At 48.6% G+C, this 15525-nt stretch overlaps 1 protein-coding gene across 1 annotated transcript in view; it reads right to left on the bottom strand.

The window, feature by feature from the left end:
• ZMYND15 (zinc finger MYND-type containing 15) overlaps positions 1-15525 on the bottom strand; it is a 77108-nt gene that overhangs the window by 17531 nt on the left and 44052 nt on the right. The window contains exons 10-11 of the mRNA XM_086946633.1: positions 12940-13069; positions 8595-8653 (exon numbers count right to left, since the gene is read on the bottom strand). Coding sequence (XP_086802759.1) covers positions 8595-8653; positions 12940-13069 — 189 coding nt within the window. The remainder of the gene's footprint in view (positions 1-8594; positions 8654-12939; positions 13070-15525) is intronic.

Below are 15525 nucleotides of genomic sequence, written 5' to 3'. Positions count from 1 at the left end.
TGCGCCCTCATCTGTAATACCAATAGTGCCGGTGCACATAGAGCGCCAGTCCTATCTTACTGCGGGTTCAATACTCACTGCACCCGCCTGCAGGGGTATCTCTGTACCCTCTTTGAAGTGCAGGCGGGAGCTGCCTCCAAAGAAGAAGACAAACCTTCTCCTTCAGTCTTTCACTAATGCACTGCACCAGGGCGGTGGAGGTTCACGCCGGCCCTAGGAGCAGTGCTTTGCTTGCAATAAGTTTCAAGTTTCAAGTTTCAAGTTTCAAGTTCAAGGATTTATATAGCGCACTACTCACCCAGAGGGTCTCAAGGCGCTTGGGGAGGGGGTTCATTATTTATCAAATAGCCAGGTTTTAAGTTCTTTTCTGAAGGAGATGTGGTTCTGTGTAAGGCGGAGGTGGGTGGGGAGTGAGTTCCAGGTCTTGGCCGCCAAGTAGGAGAAGGATCTACCTCCCATGGTGGATCTTTGGATACGCGGAACTGTAGCGAGGCCTTGATTGGAGCACTGAATAGGGCGCACCGTCCCTGTTTGCACCTGACACACCTGTTTAGAGGTGCGAGGTGGAGCAAATATGGATAGTGTTCTTGTTACGTAATGCGGGCAGTGGCGACCAACTAGAGCATGGAATTTGTTACGTTGACATCGGGGGCCGTATTGTGTAACGTCCCTGTTTGCGCCACAGTGCATCTTTAAATAGGGGCGCCAGGTGCAAACAGGGACAGTGAACCCTATGACAAGTAAAGCACTGCCCCCAGGTCAGCAGTGAACCCGTGCTGCCCCCCAGGGCATAAACACAAAGTCCTGAGCACACAGATTCAATATAACAAGTAGAGTGCTACTATATGTGATTAACAAAAACAAATATCCAACGTTGGTTCCTGGAGTTTTGATGTATATCTCCTTTTATTAGATCATCACACCAATGGTAATTTACAGCCAGCCGAAACGTGTTTCGTTAAAGCTCTGCACATATACAGATGCTATAACTCTTCAGGGCTCAATGGCTGGATCCTTATTTGTTAGGGCCCTGGTCCGGTGATAATTCCAACCTGGAGGTGACGATGTATTGTTTCCGATATTATCGTGTCGCAATGTACGTAGAGGACGCCAGTATTCCACTCCTATGTGCCACAAGTATATACAGGTCCAAATCAGAAAGACGTAAGAATTCCTTCATAGAACATCACACGGGTACGTGTGGTGTATGGGCTCTAGGGTCGAATCACCCTCGCTACACTGGCGTCCCGGACCAGGGCAGTTCCTTAGTGAAATACAGAGCAGCTGTTGAAACAGCTGTCTGTGCAGGTGGCACTCACCTGCACTTTGAAAGAGGGACAGAGATCCCACTGCAGGCAGGTGCACTGAGTGACTGCACCTGCCTGCAGGGAGCTAGGTGAGGGTCCATGGGACCCTTTTCAAGCCTTGCAGGGGTTGCACTAGGGGCAAAGTGACTCTGCACTATCCCGTTGTTGTGCACAGTAAGTGCTGCCTCTCTGTCTGCATCCCAAATAGGGCGAGAACACTGAGGCAAAGTGTTTACCTCATTAGCATAGGGCTGAGCCCCCATGCTAATGAGGCAAAGGCCCCTGAAGACATCGCCGGCACTCTGCGTCTACCAGTGCTATCCGTATTACAGAAGAGGGCGCACGAGCATCTAGGATATCTTCTGTAAATGACTGTGCCCAGGCGGTGCAGAAAAAGAGTGCACAGGCCCCCTGCATACCCGGCACGGTTTATAACAGTGCAAATGGTGGCTCGAAATGAGTGTGTAATTGGTTTCAGTGACATCTGGGCCCATTACGCACAGTGCCCCGGGTGTGTGTGCCCGTTTTCGTGTCTCTGGGACACTGTGGTTCTACAGAAGAGGCGGCAGATGCTTGTGCGGCTCCTCCTGTGATACAGATAGCACCGACGTATCTGAAGAGGATGTTTTATCATCTGCATGGGGGTGTGGCTACATGCAAATGAGGGAAACGCTTTTCTTATGCACCTGCGCAGTATTATGGATGCAGGCACAGAGGTAAAGACGTCGCCAGGTGGTGCACTAACTATGCACCACAAAAAGGCAGTGCTCAGTCAGAGAGAAGCCTTCTGGGGACCCCCGCAGGTACCCCACTATGAGCGGATGCAGTCCCTCACTGAACCTGCCTGCAGGGGGTCTCTGTCCCCCGTTCGAAGGCACTCTGCAAAGTGAAAGGTGGAAAGGCTGCGTCAAGATGTTGTTCTTTCTTTTAGAGCTGTCTTGCCACGGTTGCAGCCACAAGTTTGCAGCTGCCCTGGGGCAGTACTTTGTCTGTAATGGTGCACACTGTCCCAATTTGCCCAGCGCATTAGTTTGAAATTGCGCCACGTCAAAGGGCTTCTTTGTCGCGCGGTTCCTGGTGGCCAACCAGAGTGTGCAGTTGGCAGTATGGAATTGGCAAAAGCAGCATTTAGTGGCCATTCAAAGCGTAGCATTGACACCACCTGGCCAATCGAATGACGGCGTAGCCAACAGGACCTTCAGATGAAAGGGGGATATTATACGTCCATGAAATGCTGTGACCCTAAATCCTAATTCTGAAGGACATTACCACCATTTGGCTCACTGGCGGCTTGAAAATGACATTCTTGGGCTAGATTGGAAAGTTCTTCTCCACTCCATTGCATTCAGGGTCTATTGCCCTATCCTGGCTGACATTGATACACCCGCTGCTTATCTCTGCTCGTCATCAGCCAGAAAAACACTGCTCACTAGGAACAGGGCAGTGAAGTCAGGAAAGGTTTGGAAGTGAACGCCAACAGGACGAGAACACCAGAGCATAGCATTTGAGGCGGAAGAGTATGGGGGAGCTCAGGCAGACCAGGGGGCTTCACTACGTAGGTTGACTTTACATTGACTTTACATTGACGTGATTTAGCTACGCGGCACCCCCCACGGTCCCTGGGATGGTAGGGTTTCTTCATTGCTGGCTGGCCCTGGGACAGAACACTACAGCCTTTGCTCCTTGGCAGTTTCCTACCAAGGACCATCCCTCAGCCCGACCCTTTTCAACACCTACATGACCCCCCTCGCAGACATCTTCAGATCCACGGCCTCAACACAATCTCATACGTAGACAATCAACTCATCCTCTCGCTCTCTGAAGACCCCCTTACTGCCAGAACCAACTTCTGCAACGCCATGACCAATTGGATGAGGGGCAACTGTCTTATACTCAACTCCGACAAGACAGAAGTACTGTTCTACGGGAAGAACACTTCCATCTGGGACCACAGCTGGTGGCCAACTGAACTGGGACCCACACCCATACCAACAGACCTGGCACGCACCCTAGGCATCCTACTGGACAGCCAACTGACCATGAAACGGCAAGTCAACTCAGTGGCCTCCAACTGCTTCTACACCTTCTGCACTCTCCGCAGAATCTTCAGATCGATCCCGACTGACACCAGAAAAACCATCACTCAGGCCCTCGTCACCACCTTCCTTGACTATGGCAATGCCCTCTGCGCTGGCATCTCTGCCCAGCTCCTCAGAAGACTCCAGAGCATACAGAATGCGGCCGCCAGACTCACCCTGGACCTCCCGAAATAGACTCACATCACCCCCACCTCAGACACCTCCACTGGCTCCCCATCCAGAAGAGATGCCAGTTCAAGAGCCGCACTCACGGCTACAAAGCCCTACATGACCTTGGAATGGCCGACATCAACCATCGACTGAAATTCCATTGCCCCCAAGACACCTACGCTCTACCGAGCTATCCTGTGCGCTCACCCCCGTATACACCGCAGCAGAGGCTGCTCCTTCTCCTACATCGCGGACAAGACCTGGAATGATCTGCCCCCCCCCCATCTCTGAACACCCCCCCCCGAGGGAGTTCAGAAAGAACATCAAGACCTGGAATGACCCCCCCATCTCCGAACACCCCCCTCCCTAAGGGAGTTCAGAAAGAACCTCAAGACCTGGCTTTTCGACTGAGTCGTCGCGCCACAGCGCCCAGATACTCTAGGGGGGAACGTGCTGCGCTACACAAATGCTTTTGATTTGATTTTGAATTTTCCTCCTGAAAAAGCCGCTGGACCTGGTTGTGGTTTGGCTGATCCTTGTTTCCTCTGATAATCCCACCCATGCATCTCAGTGCCTTTTATTAAATCGTGGCATATCATGCAACGAAGGATAGCTGAACATTTGCTGTTATTTAAAGTCTGGAAAATGTTTGAGTTTCTATTGCAAGTGGTTGCCCACTCTTTGTCCTCACAATTACACAAGATGTTGTATATTATAGAATTCTTGGTGGTAACAATAACACTTAACCTTTGGCTAAGGTTTCTGTGCATATTTCAGAATTGCACAGTTTTGGCACCTAACCAACGTTTATTCGTTTTATTTTCCATTATTCGGTGATGCACGGTTGTATAAAATTTTAAAAATCAGTTTCCAAGGATGGATTGTTGGCACCGAGTATAAAGTGCCTCGGAGAACATTATGAAAGTTATATTTGTGTGTGACCAGAAGAATCTGTGAAACATATCAATGAATTGCTTTTATAAATCCGCCTTCTTACAAAACAAGCATTGGCATAGCCAATAGGTCTCGCTTTTGGGACCTTATAAGTGTTTAGCCATGCAACACTTGATGTTGTTTAATCAAGGATATTGTGCTGGATAAATAAACACTTATAAGGTCCCAAAGACGAGACTATCGGCTATGCATTGGGGGGCCTTATAAGTGTTTAGGGAGAGCTATTGACTTTGCCAATGTTTCTAAGCTGTGCAGTAGAGAAGTGTGGCTGCTGTGCAGCATGCTGAGAAGTTGTAATTGAAAAGTGTAAGAAGCACTGAGTGAAGCTGTGGTGACGTTGAGTGATGCTGTGCTGGCCCTGAGTTATGCTGTGATGGCCCTGAGTTATGCTGTGGTGGTGCTGCCTGATGCTTTGGTGAGGCTGATTGATGCTGTGGTGATGCTGATTGATGCTGTAGCACTGCAGAGTGATCCTGTGGTAGCATATAGTGATGCTGTGGTGGTGCTGAGTGAGTGATGTTGTGGTGGTGCTGACTGATGCTGTTGCGACCCTAAATGATGCTGTGGTGGCCCTGAGTGATGCTCTGGTGTCGTTCAGTGATGCTGTGGTGGCCCTGAGTGATGCTGTGGTGGCATTGAGTGATGATGTGCTGGCCCTGAGTCATGCTGTGGTGGTCCTGAGTGATGCTGTGGTGGTGCTGACTGATGCTGTGGTGATGCTGATTGATGCAGTGGTGATGCTGAGTGATGCTGTGGCGCTGCAGAGTGATCCTGTGGTAGCATACAGTGATGCTGTGGTGAAGGTGAGTGATGCTGTGGTGGTGCTGAGTGATGATATGGCGGTGCTGACTGATGCTGTGCTGGTGCTGACTGATGCTGTGGTGGCCCTGAGTGATGCTGTGGTGGCGCTGACTGATGTTATGGTGGCGTTGAGTGATCCTGTGCAGGCCCTGAGTGATGCTGTGGTGGTGCTGACTGATGCTGTGTTGATGCTGATTGATGCTGTTGCGCTTCAGTGTGATACTGTGGTGGTACTGAGTGATGCTGTTGTGTTCCTGAGTGATGTTGGGGTGGTGCTGAGTGATGCTGTGGTGGCCCTGATTGATGCTGTGGTGGTGCAGAGTAATGATGTGGTGGTGCTGACTGATGCTGTGGTGGAGCTGAGCGATACTGTGCTGGCCCTGAGTGATGCTGTGGTGGTACTGTGTGATGCTGTGGTGGTTCTGACTGATGCTGTGGTGACACTGAGTGATATTGTTTTGTCCCTGAGTGATGCTGTGGTGGTGCTGAGTGTTGCTGTGGTGGTGTAGAGAGATGCTGTAGGTGCGCTGAGTGATGTTGTGGTGGCGCTGATTGATGTTGTGGTGCCCCTGAGTGATGTTGTGGTGGTGCTGAGTGATACTGTGGTGGTTATGCTGAGTGATGCTGTGATGGTGATGAGTGATGCTGTGGTGGTACTGAGTGATGCTGAGGTGTTCCTGAGTGATGTTTTGGTGGTGCTGAATGATGCTGTGGTGTTCTTGATTAATGATGTGGTGGTGCTGAGTGATGCTGTGGTGGTGCTGAGTGATGCTGTGGTGTTCTTGATTGATGCTGTGGTGGTGCTGAGTGATGTTGTGGTGGTGCTGAGTGATACTGTGGTGTTCTTGATTGATGCTGTGGTGGTGCTCAGTGATGCTGTGGTGGCACTGAGTGATGCTGTGGTGTGCTGAGAATAAAGGAGCAAGATAATTAGTTAAGGTGGAAATAGAGAAAGAGAGTGTGAAAAAGACAGTGGGTGGAGAAAGAGAGAGTGAAGATATAATGCCCAAATTCCAGGCTCAGAGGTACACGGTGGGTGAGAGCTGTGTCCCGTTCAAAAGAAGAGCGTAGGTGCAGCACGTGGGAGAACAGTGGTGGTCTTAGCCTTCGCCACAGGAACCTTGCTGGCATACTCCGTAGAAGACTGGGTTATAGAAGCTGGGACACTAGAGTCTCCTTCCTCAACCTGGAGGAGGTGCAATTTAAAGTACAGAGAAGAAAAAAAACATTACCTTGGTAACAAAGCAAGCTTTGACCCTAAAAAGGCAGCTTTGGAGAATCAGGATTGCTATTACATCCTCAGTGCGAACAGAGAGTAGAAATTTGGTAGCTAATGGATAGTCGATATTAGCAAATCATTCGGAGTGGGAGGCAGCGAAGGGCGAAAGAGATAACGTTGACTGAAGCAAATAAATTAGCCTCTTCTACATACATCTACAAAAAAATAGACTGGATGCTAGAGAACGAGATAAAGACTTAAGACAGGTTTTCAAGTTAACAACTAAATACAACGATAATATATTCAAAACTCCATGAGGAGCAATGAAACGTAGGGCATGGCTGTATGCCCCAGAAGCACAGGTTATGATTAATTCCGGGTCACACAGCTTGCATCACATCTTCTAGGAAAACGATAATAGCTGTGTAATTATCCTGGCGGGTGTCCTGGGATGTTTAAGAGAAAACAAAATACTTGTTGGCAACTCCCCAAACCCACTTAGCTTCCTGTATTCCACAAAAGGTCTTGCACATAAGATAGTCAGTCAATGATTGTAAAAGCTTAACTTATTCGTAGGTGAATATGTGACTTTTTGGAAAGTCAGGCTGGGAGGAAGGATGCCGAGGGAGGTGGGGCTGGCAGAATGAAGCCAAAGGAGTGAGGAGCAGAGTGGGGGCCAAGACATGCGTGAAAGTTAATTGCGGTGCGTGGGTGACGGCAAACGGCAAAAGCAGGCTGGCGAGTGGTGCGCGAAGTGCGCGCACCATGACGAGAGAGGAAAGCCAGATGGCACCTCTGCTCGTCTTTGTGCGTGTAACCGCACGCTCTATGCCAGCCAAAAGCGTGTGGTAGGACTTTTAAAAGCCCACACACTAAATGTCTCGCCGAACAGTGCATGAACTGGTTCAGGCGAGACCTAAAAAGCAACAGATGTAATCCGATTTCTGTTTTTCCTTTTATATTCGCTATTTGTGAATTCATTGATTGTTTTATTGGAGAAACCTTGACAAATCTATACAAATGACCCCTCGCTGAATTCAGAATGTTGTCTATTGTTCGGAAACCTACTTCTTTCTAGTTTCATCCACTGGGTTCACACTTAGTTCACCAGAAGCCACAGGCACTTAGGAGCTACGAAAGAAGGGCATGGTGACCACTGCTCACCAAAGTGCCACGAATGGTGAGCATTTTATTTCCCTCAGCCTCACTCATAAAGATGGGATGGGGTGATTTTTAGCATGTCACACCATTTGGATTTATGCCATTTTTAGAAATAAACGCACACGTTCAGCACATACTTTTTTCGTGAAGTTTTGGGAAAAAAGCTCAATATTTCTATATTTTGCCTTTTTTTCTCGGACAGTGATTTAGCCTAGATATCGATTGTGATTAAAAGTTAGGAAAGATTAACCATGAACTGTCCTAAATATCGAAAGAGGTCTTAGTCCGGAAAGGGACGGCAGGAACAGTTATCGCTAAATGTGTTAAACACAACTAAAGTGTAATGGCGCACATAATTTGTGTTCTAAGACTGGAAACACTTTGAGGCAGATTTACAATCCTCCTGCGCCACTTTTGCATCACTTTTAACATGGGAAAAGTGACGCAAAAGTGGCGCAAGGGGCTTGTAAATCTGCCCCTTTATATATATTTATGACCCATGGACGGATGAAGCGGTTTTTTGGGGCTCTCTAGAGCTGGGATTCCTAGCAGTGCCTTCTCGAACTGTTTCCATCTGCTGTTCACCTTCTGCATGACAACACTGGTGTGTTCAGCAGCAGGTGGGCCAGCACTGGTCCTGTCTGGAAGCTCTGCTACACTCCAGTGGTTTATTACACCCCTGTGACCTTCACACTCCCCTGTTGTGGACAAGCAGTGCAGTGATGTGTGAGCTGTCCCTTCCCTGAGGCTGGTCCCAGTCTCTGTCTCTGATCCTACCTGACTAATAATGTTCACCAGGTGGCAAATACAAAGGCAGCATTTGGCTTCCTGCAGCTGTCTAGTTTATAATATGGTTTACAGGAGAAGGGGTCACAATGTCGGGATTCTTCTCAGTACCATTACCTGTAGTCGTGGCAAAGAGCTCAGCCAGGTGTCCTTCAGGCCGAACCCAGAATTAAAACCTGAAAAGAGAAAAAGTACGTTTCAGAGAGGCTCAGTGAGTGAACACTGCCGAGAGCTTGATTCATTCACACCAGACTCTCCTCAAACGTGCTGCTGCCCATTGCAGTGACTTCTGCAGTTGCTCTACCATCATTCACCCAAGGATACCCCCCCCCTCCCCTTACACTGACAGGATCCATCATTCACTTTGGGATATATGTCCCTCCTACAGCCACAGCATCCATCATTCACCCATGAACATACCACTAATAGCACTAAATGAAGTAGATAGAAATTGCAGGTGATGGAGCAGATGAAGAAATATTGCGCACACCATGACGAAGTAATGTAGTCTCAGGAAAAGTTGAAGCAAGAGAAGAAAGTGGTCTGATGGAAGATGAAGTAACTGAGAAGGGACAAGTAAAAAGAGGGAAAAGTAAAGATAAGACTCAGAGCTTCACAAAGAATATGTGCAGGTGGAGAGGAGAGCACAGACGAGTCACATGAGTCAGTAATGGTTTTTGAGTGGGAGAGCATATAAGGCACAGGAAGGGAGGAAGCAAGAGAGAATGACAGAGTGAATGGCCCAGCCTGGTCCTTCCAGGAGCTGATGGAAGCAGAAAGGAAAGTGCCTCTAATGCAGCCTCTGGAGTGGAGGACACCGGGCCAAGGACGCCCTGGTGAAGACCACGCCTTCAGTCGCACTCCTAAGGGGCAGATACATGGCAGACACCTGCCTGGCTGCTGGGAAGCTCATGTGATGCCCCCCTGTGCCCACTCTGCTGCCAGAGTGGGGCACCACAGGTAAAGAAGTGTAATATTCATTAGTTAAGGGGCTTGGCAAACCCAGCAATCACGAGATAGGCTTTTCTTATCAAATGCCAAGCTGCAGACCATCAGCTCGAAAAGCTGTGTGGCCAAGCCCCCCGCCTTGGGAGTGGGTTCCTAGGACTGAAGGCTGGCTCCTTGCATGGTGGCCTTCCCTGGCCTTGATCACCGGTCCTGGACTGGTAGGATCCTCTGCAGGAAGGGGCAGCACTCTGGCACTGCCTGCCCTTTGGAAGAGCAAGTGGCCGCTAGACCCTGAGCTGCCCAAACCCAACAGCCGGAAGAGTAAGTAAGAAACCTGGCAGGTTGGCATGCAGTCTCTCTGGTAGATTGGCTTCATTGCTTCCCAGAGGCCTGAACCAACCACGAAAGAAGAATCGGCACAGCTCTTCGACTCCAAAATTAAACCACGTCTGCATCGATATAATCGCCCTAATCCATCCACTATATGCAAATCCCAGTAGACTTTGCAGCTATTTGACAGAGCTAGAGCGGAAGACGTAACACCATCTCAAAAAATAAATAAACCATCAAGCCAATTCATGGACGCTATACCCAGGTAAAATAGCCAAAGACCTAAACACACTTGTGCTCCTCTACTCTCAGACAGGGAACATTTCCTGAGTGTCTCAAGACTGGTTAAGTCACCCCACGCCTCAAAAAACCCTCTGGAGATGCGATTGGCCTCAAAAAATTTCACCCGTCTCCAACCTCCCTTTACTGACAAAAATCAGGGAAAAATGTGCAGACGATCAGGTCACCCAACACATGAAAGACAGCAACCTCCTGGACAGGGCTCAAGTCGGGGTACCTACTTATTTTACCGGGTGGACGCCGTCCCCCCTGCCCAAAAGCTGGACTTTCAATTATGGCTTTCCTTGCCCGCATGGCTGCCCCGTCGATCTCCCATGCACAAATTAGTTTGATTTTAACACTAAAGATCGTTGTGCGTTTGCTGTATGCGTGGGTGCATCGAAGGCCTTTATTGTTGTACTGTGAAGCCCCCTCATCTCACCAGAGAGCTCAGGGGAGTCACTACATGAAGAGCAGCGCTGTGTCTGATCTCCACTGATGTGTAGCGCGCCCTGTAATGAGAGGTGACTCCCCTCCGTTACGTCACTTCTTGTCGTGACGTCACTTCCGTTGACACCACCTACCTTTGAGCGCCCCCGACTTCTTTTTGTAAGACTTGTGCCCTGCTCCTGGACGAATACCAATCTGGCTTCAATCACAGCTGCAGGACAGAAAGAGCCAGCTTCACGCGGGGTTGGATTGGGATCAAAACTCGGCCCGGGCACACCAAAAACAGTGGCCGGCATTTGCGTATTGCCTTTCCGCAAAACACTGCTTCAGCGAAGTTTAATAAAAAGAAAGGGGCATGTTTTATTAACTTCACCTAGTTAAAAAAAATGCACAGATAAGTTCAGATTGCACAGCCACACATGAATGCAAGTGAGGGCACTTCTGCTCAGGTCCCCTGCCCCCGCTCAAACAGTATACACTAATGGGCCGGCCCAGGGGGAGGAAGGGAGTGACACCTCGGCCCATCTGCCTCTAGAAAGGCTGGTGGCATCCTAGCAGCATAGATAGCCCCCAGGCTGCACAGCTGGAACTCGGCTACCGGCCCTTCGGCCATTTCCTGAGAGCCCGAGTTACCAATCCGACCCTAGTCTTCGGGGGGTCGATGATGCACACTGAGTCTTGTCTCAAGCATCTCCTGCCTCCTGATTCGGCTCATCCTATCGCACCCTTTGATACAGCTAACCATTCTACGCTCCTTGACACACTCAACAATTGAATGGGTATTCATGGCATGGTTATTAAAGGTTTGAATCATTCCTCATAGTTAGATCGCAGGAGATAAAAACTGAAGACTTTTTCTCGACATCGAATGCAGTAGATCAAGGGGTGCCTCAGCGATCCATCCTTGCTGTGTCCTTGCTCTAACCCTATTCAACCGTTATATCGAGCCCGGTGGAGTCGTACTAGGAGAATCCGGGATCCGCTACCATCGATATACAGATGACGCCCAGCTGCACTTTAAGGTCTCCTCTCACAATGGTGTCTCGCACCCTGTCAGCACTTTAAGCACTGATCAAGACTGAGGGACTTCAGAGCACTTAACACTGAACCCTTACGGAACTGAACTCCTCCTCACTTCTTCATCAAAGCCGCACCTCCTGTCCAATCCTGGATGGACACGCTCTACATCCTATACTGAACAGCAGCCATCGTTGACTGCATGAAATACCTATGAGCTATTAATCAAGCAATCAATCAATCACGGTATTTATAAAGCGCACTACTCACCTGTGAGGGTCTCAAGGCACTGCTATCCTAGATAAAAGGCTAAACCTACAATTTCAAATCAGCACTATGACCGAAAATGTGCGCTATAGACTGTGTCTTCTTTGGGGATCCACCACTACATCCCAGAGAGAGATCTGAAAACTCTTAATAAATTCTTATAGCTCACAAGAATCGACTACTGAACTCCCCCCTGACTGGCCGCCAAGACCCACCTCACTCCTCTTAAACCAGCCCTACCTTCAGCAGCACATTTCATGTATGGGGCGATCTCTTCTCACTGATGCTGGCGGCCCATTGAGGCCAGGGCCATATATAACACATCTTATATCACTCACAGGCCCTATACACATCCGCTCTCGACAACGGGCGGACAAACTCAGAGGGGCAGATTTACAAGGCCCTTGCGTCACTTGTGCGTCATTTTTAACATGGGCAAAGGGATGCAAAAGTGGTGCAAGGGGCTTGTAAATATGCCCCAAAGTTTCCGGGGCGATGAGACAACTGCGGAATGCCGAAGCACTGCTGCTTGAACCCCCAACCGGTAAAAAGGAACGGCTTATGGCACAATCCTTACCTCTGACCCTACGCACCACCACTGTGAGGCTATCTTTGAACCGGAGCTGGAAGCCCTTCTCATTCAAAGACATTTTATCTAATGTCTCCACCTTTTAACACTGAGGGTATAGTCTCAACACTGATTATTACACTGAACGCGACTGCACTTCTACCTCGTCTTAAAGTTGGCGTCAGTAGAAACCCTGTTACTTCTTTAATGTGCAAACTGCTCTGGATAATCTGATTCTCTGCCCTATTTTATGACTTATAATGTAATACCTTAGTTTAGGCAACAGTCTGCTACTTCTGTAATGCACATACTTCCCCGGATAATGTCATTCTATGGCCTGTGTCATGAGTTGCAATTGTGTACCTTATGTAAGGAACTTTGTTTCCTGTAAAGCGCTCTAGCACCTTTGGGTAATGTCAACACTATAGAAAAATTCATAAATAAATAAATAAACGGTGCCACACGTGTAGGGGTCCAGACTTTGCTTCGACTCTGGCCAGCTCTTGCAGCCACAAGGGCAAGTGCGACTGGTAGGATGGCAAGGGGGGTATCCAGCCCCCGGTCACCCATGGCACCCTCACTGCCCCCTCCCCCAGTACTCACCAATCACAATGTCGGGCTTTGGACCCTGCAAGCTGTGGTAGGGCCTGGAGTAAAGCTTCACCTGCACCCTCTTCTTGTCACCCTTCTCCTTCACGGTGAAACTGGGCGTGGCTCTCACCACACCTGACCCCTGGGAATCAAAGGAAAACATGGCGGCATTAAGGCAGACTCTAAAAGAGCCCCGAACATCTACCCCAGGACATGGCGGGGGCACCTCATTCATTAAACCCCTCGAGCATTACTGTAGGGATGACGTGTGATCGCTTTCTGAGCAGCCAACACATGATATGCATTTGTAAGGCGCCCGTTCACTGCTAGGGGTATCTTGGCGCTGAATAACAGATGTTTATTGTTACCCAACTCAATGGTACTCATTCTATCCACCTCAGAATGATGAAAGGCTGAATTAACCTGCCAGGATTTGAACCTGTGAGCATGAGGTAAAACATATGCCCCCACAGTGGACGCATTAGGACGCTAAGCCACCAGACCCGGCTGAACACATAGCACCAGCCGCGCAGTCCGGACATCCTGCCTAAGGGTGAGGGCAAAATCCGTTCCGCTCGCGGATTTTGCAGATTTTCGGTAAATCCGCAATCCGCGAACTCCCGCGAATTTACCGAAAATCCGCAAATCCGCAAGCGGCGGATCCGGGGGCAAAAGTTCAAGCCTTCAAGCTTGAAGTTGTTGTAACTATTTTAGGATGGCGCCGGCAAGCTGCCAGCGCCATCCTAAAATAGTTACTAAGTTAGCTTCAACAGGAAGCACTAATAGATAAAATAAAGCAGGTGCTCGAGCTTTATTTTATCTATTAGTGCTTCCTGATGAAGCTAATTTAGTAACTATTTTAGGATGGCGCTGGCAGCTTGCCGGCGCCATCCTAAAATAGTTACAGGATGATGGACAGCTCACTCAAGGGGCCCCTGCGCACATCGGTGCGATTGCATAGTAACATACACATGGTCGCTGGAACTAGTTGAAGCTCAAATTCAGTGACTCATTCATCAGCCCAAAAACAATCATGAGCGTCGTCGAGGCTGGGCAGGTGTGCCTTCTTCCCAAATCTACCGTCGAAAATCAGCTGTGATGCTGGATAGAGGCCTTTGTATCCTTGACTTTCACGAGCGCAATCCTCGTGCTGTTCCTGTGACCAGGAGCTTCTTTCTCTTCATCTGCTGCTCTGATCGGTCTCTGACCATTTATACACACAAGAGGCACTTGAACTCGCACAGAAGACCCCCCATTTAAAAAGTCTGCAAAATCAGCGAATCCGCAAATTCGCGGATTTTGCGAATACGCAAATCCGCAAATTCGCGGATCGTGAATCTGCAAAATTCACCCATGATTATTCCTGCCACTGCGCCATACTTCACGTCTGTCTCTTTTCATGACCCCTTTAGAAAGTCCCCTGACACGTCATGTTGTCTGTTCCCCAGCAAAGGCCTGCTCAGAAGTTATCCAAGTCTGCTGAGTCAAATGCAGCCTAGCCTGTGGGAACAGGCTGCTGGCGCAATATGTATGGATGTGCTTAGAAAGGGTCGCTGTACACCATACCTTGGTCTCATATTCTAGGAAGTGAGCTGTAAGAAAACAAGTTACTTACCTGTAACTACAGTTCTCCAGTATTGGTATCTTTCATAGATTCACAAGCCTGAATCATTCCCCGTCATCTGGATGGGAGCCCCCGGTAAAATACAAAAGCAGTGCCAAAAATAATAAATAGGCCCAAAGAGGCCAAAGGCTATATCTTAGTAGCCTATCTACGTCCTTATAGAAAAAGGACCAAAATGCAGCTCCAACCAATCAGCTATCAGCACCCTCTAGAACACTCCCAACAGAAGCAGTTCGCCTCATATTTTCCAAGCACAAGTAGGAAGTAAATATCCCCAAAATCACTGAGAACTGGTTCCACGGGGAGGAGGGTGGATGCATGTGAATCTATGAAAGATACCAATACTGATAACTGTAGCTACAGCTAAGTAACTTGTTTTCTTATAAAGTATTGGGGTGTCTTTCATAGATTCACTTGCCTGAATCAGAGTAGCAAGTAGTACCCCAATTTTACTGTCGTTTGCGGAAGGTGGGAGACATGTAATTTAAAACTCCCAATATACATCCACAACCTTGATACCTTGCAATGACAGTGCATAAAAGCAATAATCATACAGTGAATATCAACATGAGAAACGTATAAAATTGAGAAAACATAGGAGCATGAATACTGTAAGCAATTGAATAGTAAAGAACGCTAAAATAAATAAATATTAAAGAAATGTGAAGAATCTGACCTTAGTGAATGAGATGACGCAACACAGCTTGTCCAACCGTTGCATCCTCCTTTTGTGCAGATTAGAGGCAGTAGCGTCTTGTGAACGTGTGGACATTCTTCCATGTCGCAGAACGGCATATCTTGTCCAGTGTCACTCCAGCAAACAAAGCTGTAGATGCAGCAACAGTCCTGGTGGAGTGTGCTTTCGCCTTCACCTTGAGAGGTTTGTTGGCTTTTTCGTGACAGAATTGAATAGCAGATGCGACCCATCTGGCTATTGTGGCATTTGATACAGCTGCTCCTTGTGTCGCTTGACC

Source organism: Lissotriton vulgaris, chromosome 12 (assembly GCF_964263255.1).
Source record: "Lissotriton vulgaris chromosome 12, aLisVul1.2, whole genome shotgun sequence".
NCBI classification, from domain to species: domain Eukaryota; kingdom Metazoa; phylum Chordata; class Amphibia; order Caudata; family Salamandridae; genus Lissotriton; species Lissotriton vulgaris.
This window is presented reverse-complemented; position numbering and strand designations above follow the sequence as displayed.